At 40.9% G+C, this 8,144-nt stretch overlaps 1 protein-coding gene across 1 annotated transcript in view; it reads right to left on the bottom strand.

The window, feature by feature from the left end:
• Positions 1-228: 228 nt before the first annotated feature.
• The window catches only part of COL1A2 (collagen type I alpha 2 chain), a 69,543-nt gene continuing 61,627 nt past the window's right edge, over positions 229-8,144 (bottom strand). The window contains exons 48-50 of the mRNA XM_085630839.1: positions 5,975-6,165; positions 4,953-5,195; positions 229-1,170 (exon numbers count right to left, since the gene is read on the bottom strand). Of these exons, the coding sequence (XP_085486965.1) occupies positions 1,024-1,170; positions 4,953-5,195; positions 5,975-6,165 (581 nt within the window). The 3' untranslated portion in view covers positions 229-1,023. The remainder of the gene's footprint in view (positions 1,171-4,952; positions 5,196-5,974; positions 6,166-8,144) is intronic.

Genomic DNA, 8,144 nt, shown 5'->3' with positions numbered 1-8,144 from the left:
GGTCATTCATGATGTCCAGCAATTTGTCCCATAACTTAAGTGCTATCGTCACAATGATTTCTAGGTTGTTAACTTCTAACAAATGTTCATTTAGGCGTGCAAAAATGCGACAAAAGGTGGGAACATAAACCAAAAAGGCAAAAGTACTGACTTTTTTTCACAAAGGCACATTTTGAAGTGCGATATACAAATGGACAGGTGTAAGGAAGGAAGTTTACTCACTGAAGGTTTTCGTTCGGAACACTGGACATGCTTTATTTCAATTTTTCACAATTTATTTAAACATCTCACATATACAAAAAATAGGTACAATTTAACGATGCCTCCATTTACCCAATCTGAGAGGATGAAAATGAGATTCAAAAGAGATGAAAACCTGATTTTTAGGAAGAGGGCAGAAAGGAAAGAAATGATCCACATGCTTAATCTTTGGGCTACAGTAGACTGGAGAATATTACTTTATTTAAAAAAAATAAAAAATCAAACCAAACACTACAACTCAACACACAAAAAGTGGTATTCAAATGTTGTTAGCACCATCAAAGTTCTTCAAGTATTTGAGAGCTGTAATACTGGAGTTTGCACCTTTGTATCACACGTGAAGAAACCACCTTTTTACATGTAGCACGAATACCTATCTGGGATGCATATCACACTTGGGGAGAAGTGTCTGAGGTAGTTTCAAACCTTTGGAAGTTGTGGTTTTAAACTTCCTCTTTGGGATACAGTCAAAGGCCACAAGTGGTACAAACTTTCAGGGTGTTTATTTTTCATTTTAGCTTTTTTTTTTTTTTACAAAGATTGACATTTCCCAAATCAAGTTGTTAACATCTTGAATGACTTCCAGGTCCCTCGGGGCTGTTTTAGTGTGTATTGCACAATGCTCCAACCGATCCTCCTCCTTCTCTTTCGCCCAGAGTTTAAGCAAGCAGGTGAGCAGAGGAAATGGAAGGAGTCAGCTTTCAGCACAAAAAAAGAGAAATGGCAAAGAGAGAACATTTTTTTAAGTTAGTTTGAGTTCATTCATTTGAAACAGACAGGTCCAATGTCAAAACCGATTTCTTGGTCAGCACCACCAATGTCCATAAGTGCAATATCCAAGATGGGCAAGCGGGATGGTTTATTTGTTCTGTATTCAAAGACCGTTCTGCCCCATTCACCAGTATGTCTCTGTAAGAAGATAATGAAAGATTAGATTTTTGAGGTTAGATGATTAATATGACTGTTTGAATACAATATCTAAACAGGTTTGCAAACAGGATGTGTCATTTGCCAAAACATGCAATCATTTAAATTCTCATAATGATTGAGCCAAGTTTTTAATACTTTTCTATTTTACGGGCCTCATTCACAAAGCTATCTCTGTAAGTACTTGCATCATACTTATTTATGGCTTAGATGATATTTACTCTTGAAAGTCTAAGCATAAGACACACTCCTTCATGGAAAAAAGGTGTGAGAATCAAGCTCCAAATGTTTATATGTGCACAGCATTAAACATAGGGGGCTTATTTACGAGCTAGTGTGCTTTTTCTTTATGTTCGGGGGGCGTATTGGGCTTACCCATATCTACAAGGCCACGTAATACCACCCTGCGTGGCTTTTCAAGGCCTCATAGAAATGCTGTGAGGCAACGCAGTGACTTGCACAGGGAAGCGCGCCTTGGGCGTTACAGTGGGTATTCCCACCGCATTTGACACATTTCCAGATTTAAAACATGCTGTAAACCTGGGAATGCTTCAAAAGCCTTCTCCTCCCTAGGGGTGGCGTATGGGTTCTTTTTGTGAAGGAAGGGGTCTCTCCCCTTACAAAAACAGTCTTATTTTAATGCAGACACCCATGGTGTAAGGGTGCCTGTGTTGGCGCATGGCAGCCATTTGTGCACCAGCGCTATGAAAGAGGACTGGAATGTGCCACATCTCATAGACACAGCACATTCTTGCCCTTTTCTTTTGACGAAGGGCAGTGCGGCAGACTGTCTGCGCTGCTCTACGCCCTGGCCATTGTAAATGATGGCCAGGGTTTCTACTGAGATGCTAAAAGATAAAGATATGTGTCCCGTCTGAGTCTAGCCTCAGATAGGCAAAATAGGATTTAAACCATGGCACTCTTGTGCCAAAAGCCAGCATTCCTATCAATTGATAACCTCTATGTACACAGAGCAGGGGTTTTGGTAAGCAATATAGACGGGTTGCACATGTTGCATTGGTCAAATAGCAATGTGTTGTGTTTTTCTTCCAAATATTAGGACAATAAAAGGTATATGGCCTCGTGTAAAAGAGGATTTGCAAACACAGAATGTTTTTTTTTAAGTGAACCTCCCCATTAAGAGTTGGTAAAGTCTTTTCAACTCGTAAAAGGGGTTGTGTGAACTTTCTGCATTGAAGACAGAAGAGGATGTGAAAGAGTGTTTCAAGTCACAAAGTAATGTTTCAGTGGCAAGTGATATCAGTTGTGGCCACAAACCATTGAAAAGCTACCAGATTTTAGGTTGGGGTGGTAACCCATTCGCGATGAAGAAACTGTCCTCATTGGACTGCTTCACTTTTGAGAATCTGTGGCCCACAACGCCACTGCATTCTCCTCGATAACTTCTCAAAATTAAAGTAGCACCTTTTTCTTTAAAGAAAAAAGGCTGCTTTAAAAACGTTTTTCATTTGGGAAAGCAAATGCAGGAATGGTTCTCTGTTATTCCTTGCAGGGCTACCATCACTGAATTCTAAGCTGTTTACAACTGGTCACAAAATTCAACGGGGCTCATTTATGAGCCCCTGCGTCACTTTTGCGCCACCGGTGCGTCACTTTTTGTGACGCACCAGTGGCGTAAAACATGTGCCATGTTGCGCCATATTTACAAAGTGACGCATCTAGGTAGATGCGTCACTTTGTAAACCCCTGCGCCACATTATACCTGCGCCAGGTATAATGTATGCAAGGGGGGCGTTTTGACACAACAAAGGGTCGTAGAAGTAACGCAGTGAAATCTACGAGATTTCACTGCGCCACTTCTAGGGTGCAAATGCGTCAATTTCTTGCGCCTGCCTCACAGCAGGCGTAAGACTGACGCAGGCCTTTTCACATGGGGCTTGCCCCATGTGAAAGGACACATTGCTGGAGTTGCGTTACTTTTGGGACACACTCCAGCGATGCGTCACTTTTGCGCCTACAGATACGTCAGAAATACTGACGTATCTGTGACTCCTTGCGACATGATGCGTCATACTGTAAATATGACGCATCACTGGAGTTGCAGGGAGGGCGCAGTGAAAAGTGGCGCATCACTGTTTTCACGCAGTGATGCGTCACTTTTCATAAATGAGGCCCAACATGCCTAATAATTATTCAATAGGTAGGCCATTTGAGACTATCTGTTCATTGACACTTTGTGATGCTACCTTTTAGCACAAAGTTTGCATTGCAAGTAATATCCCCTTTTGCCCACCAGTTGGTGTGTAATTTGCACATCCCTGGTTTGTGAATGGGAATAGCGCATCTGGCTGACACGTCTTAATTTGGATGACATTTGTATATGCTTATGGAAATCAATTTACTAAGGACGTTATGATCCTAAAAAGTAATACACCTGCACTGCTACATTACAAATGTATACTTGCCTTTGTGAATTGGCACCATAGTTTGGGATTTAAAACACGTGTAAAAAGCAGTTTTCATGTGTGCCACATGTGTGATCATCAATAAAAGAAGCCACTAAAACATTAATGTAGAGTTACCCTGAAGATTATGGGACCATTTCACAAAGGCATCTATGAGTATATATAATAGTACTTCAGGAGAGCTACTTTACATACTCATAAATGTCTTTGTGGATTGACCTCATGGCATCCAGTCGAATTATGTCACCTCTTCATTTTGACCTTATTCATTAATAGAATTATGTTTATCTTCTTTCAAAATATCATCATCATGTGATATAGCGCCAAATGCCACACACATGTTTTCAAATCCACATCATCTGTGTTTTCCAGAATTTAAACGGAATACTTTATTTAGAAAATTGGCAGTATCAGGTTTACTCAATAATTGTATTACTTTTCAGAAATCCTGTGATCAGAACTGCAAAAGCATTTTGAATTCTAAAATCTGTGAAACCATATCCTCTTACCAATATAAAGGGGAGAGGTCAAAGTATCTTGTGATGAATTATAAATCTGTGGCAATAATGCAGATCTGTCTATATACATATAGAATAATTTTTAATCATAGACAATTAGGCCCTGATAATGATATTGGGCTGTCGAACCGTCGACTGCTATTGCGGCGTTCCATAGACTGCCCGGCAAGCAGTTGGCTGCCTGACCACCCAATTGCGATGCGACCACCTGGATGGAAGTTGGAAAGTGCTCATTTCCACTGTGGCTTGTGCTACGGTCTAGTAAAAGGGCTGCAGAACAAGGTGCAGTGTAAATTAGCACTTTGTGCACATCCATGCGCTGTGTGCCATGCACCATCTGATGCATGGCACACTGTGCATGGAGATGCATGGGGACATTACATGTAACCCCGGGGCTATTTTACAGTGGCCCACGAACCCCCAAACTCAGTTTCCGACAGCCTTCTTTGGTGGTCGCCCTGCCATGAAAAGGCTGTTGAAAAGAGACATTGTAATGCCAGCAGCAGTGCCTGCATTGGCATCGCCTCTTGTTGTGACTAAGATTCTGACTGCCGCCCGTCAGGATATGAGATTCTGGCAGAGGCGGCGGTTTTCCCCGACTGCTGACAGATCGACTGCATGCATCAAAATGCAGCGGTTGGACCAAAGGGATGTCAGTTAAGCGGACTGCCACCGACGGCCTATCTGTGGCGCTCCGCCTGACATTGTATTCAGGCTCTTAGTCACATCCCATCATTCATGTATGTGCCTGATAATTTAGATAATTCTTAACTAAAAACTCATACTTAAGACCAAACTGCAGTTATTGCGAGTTTCTTACCGTGCAGCTGTCCTCAAGGACATTGAAGGTGAATCTGCTGTTGCCCTCAGCGCGGAGTTCAACATCATTAGATCCTTGCAGGATGACTGCCTTCTTTAGGTTACCAGTCTCTCCGTCCATGTATGCAATGCTGTTCTTGCAGTGGTAGGTAATGTTTTGAGAGGCGTGGTTGGCCAGGAGACGCATGAATGCGAACTGAGTAGCCATATCCTTGGAGGTCAAACCTTCATCATTGTACTCAAACTAGAACACAAATACAACACATTTATTCTGTCAATTCAAAAGAAAACTGCAAAATAGGATTTTCTTCACAATACTAAAATGAATAGTTTTTGTTTTGGTAATTTACAGAAAGGAGCATTTCCATCTCCTGGCATGGACTCAAAGAAGCAGACTAAGACTAGTATATCAAAGAAATGCATTGACACGTAGTAGATCTTCAACCAGATGTGATTTTAATAATTTACTGGTCTTTGGGATCCTTCATTCACAGCTGTAAATGTGTTTGGTTATCTTCAAATAATATATTAAAATTTCATGTTCAAGGCAAGACATTTGAAAGTCTTAGGGCCCGATTCACAAAGGTAAATGTAGATCTAAAGGCTTCAGGTCTAAACTTAGACTTCAGGCCTAAAGATAGACTTTGATCTAAACTTAGACTTCGGGTCTAGTTAAACTTCGAGTCTAAACTTAAACTTCAGGTCTAAGTTTTTCTTTGTGAATTAGGCTCTTAATTTCCACAATTTTTGGGTTGACGTTTGATCCAAAATTCTAGTATAGAAGATCTGACCTTCCAGTCATTGACCACGAGAGGTTGAGGCTTGTTGTAACACTCTTGATGATAGACAGTTTACTGAACAACATGTGTAAGCAGCCTTATGATTATTGAGTAAATTACATAATTGGATCAGACGTACTGGCCCAGAGGGTACTAGTATATTTCAGGAATGCTTAAAAATGGGCCTGTGACAATACTTTTCATCTACGTAGAGGTGTTTGCTGATTTTATTTTGGATACTCACTTGGGTACCACCATTTATGATTTCTCCAAACCATACATGCTTCTTATCCTTGGGGTTCTTATTTATGTACCAGGTCTTGGGTGCAATGTTGTCTGGGTTGGCGTGGATGCACGTTTCTCCACTGGAGAAGTCACAGTACACTCGGATGGCATCAGTAATGCAACCCTGGTTAGGGTCAATCCAGTAGAAGCCTGCCATTGAGATAAAACCATATTTTGTTAAGAGGTGCTAGAAATCTCAAGAACAATGCTACACATTATGCAACAGAGATTAACATGACATCATTCTTTTTCTAATTTACATGCAAAGCACATTCAAGAACAGATGAAAATGTCTACAATAAACAGATACTGAAGTTTAAATTCCATACCTAATCAAAATGTAGCAATGTATGCATAGGTTTATGAGGTTTTAGTCTAGCTAAAGTTGAAGGACTTGAAGGTGAGCCCTTTACGTGAAAAGTTCAGTGTTATTTTCAAAGTCATATTACTTGAGACAGAGCTGAACGAATATGCTGGGCCCTGACATTGATGCCCAGCTGATGCCTTGAAATACGACATCTTCTAATCAAGTATCAGTAAGTTCTAGATATCCTCTCCAGTATAAATAAACACCATCATTGGTCAAATATTCCTTCTATTTGGGCATAGAGGCAATAGAGGGAAAAGGGGGCGAATGCCAGAATTTTCACTACGAGTGCTGATAATGTGCTGTTCTTCCTTCCCTCAGTTCCCACTTGAAACCTAAATGACTATCCTTCACTCTAATACATTGTCGTGTCCAGTGGTTAATTTGTAAAAAAATAAGTGCTGGGGTTCTCACCAGGAGGCAGCTTGCACCAGCCCATTTCTCCTTTTAGCGCTGCCAAAAATAGAACTAACAACCATGAAAGTAGGGAGAGGATGTGGCATTATGAACAGAGCTGCCGACTTCGAAGCTGGGGAACCACGTTCGAGTCTCGGCATTGGGAAAATCAGCTAATCTTCCCGGAAATGTATCCATCCTTAACTGGTGCTCATGAAAAGCGCCTGTGTTGAAGATTAGGTGGTGGTCCTGAGCACCGGAAACCACTGGGTCAAATTAAACACTGGTTGTGTCCTTTCTCCACCCTATGTGTTAGCTATCATTGAAACAACTAATGTCACTTCTTTCTAATTCATATGATCTATCTATATCTAATGGTGAAGATAACCAGTGTGCTCATGTTCTCAAACTCTGCATGTTAGATTTTTCACATTTGAATAGTGGTAATCACCATTGCAAATGAACCATAATGCATTCCCTTTCTTGGGAGGCCTTACTTGCAGATCTTGGAAGGCCATCCATTAGACTTCAGAAGTGGTATATCCTACGTTGTTGGTGTTTCATTGTGTTTGTACAATGTTAAGCTTCTAAATAGTTTGTGTGAATTAGATTGGAAGAAAAATGTTTTAGAGCGCTTATGATCATCCTGTTGGTTTAATTATATTGAGGGGGGTTAGAATAACTTTTCTTTTTTGTTCATTTGAAAAGGGATCAATTGTGAACTACTTGGTCAGAGAATGGTACTTATAAATTTGTGTATCAAAGGGTATGCAGTTCCTAACAAGGAGTACAGGGGAAAGGGAGGTCTTTCTTCTTGATGCCCTCACACACCCCAGGGGGGTGTCATGCTTCATCATTGGGCTGTGCTCATCAATCGGGCCGGCGCTGCAATGCCCGACGGGCTCCCGTAAATGGGGCTCTTTGGCGGAGATCTTTTGAAGAAGCTGTGGGGTGCGTGTGGGTGTGAGGGCAGGGTAGGGTAGTGCACGGGTGGTGGGTTTTAAAATAAGTCTGGAGCAGTCCTCTTCAGAAATGATTTATTTGCTAATTCCAGCTTAGTTCAAATGTGTAAGAGCCCTCCATGGATGCACTGTTCCTAGAGGACTATCGCAGTGCATGGATTGCATGCAATATGAAAAGTTGATAACTGTATCATGAAAGCATTTGTTAGGATTGCATGTGTAATTATTAACCATGATCATATCTGTATTCACTATTTTTGATAACAGGAAACCATGAAAAAATATTTCTGTACTAATATACTTCCATTAGAGTAACTCACACTGCTCATTTCTTGTGCAGTAAACAGAGCCATAGAGTTCATAATCCTATGGATGTCACTTGTGAAACAAACAAATAAATACAG

The sequence above is a fragment of the Triturus cristatus genome, chromosome 10, assembly GCF_964204655.1.
Source record: "Triturus cristatus chromosome 10, aTriCri1.1, whole genome shotgun sequence".
NCBI classification, from domain to species: Eukaryota; Metazoa; Chordata; class Amphibia; order Caudata; family Salamandridae; genus Triturus; species Triturus cristatus.
The sequence above is the reverse complement of the archived record's forward strand: the minus strand, read 5'-3'. Positions and strand labels throughout refer to the sequence as shown.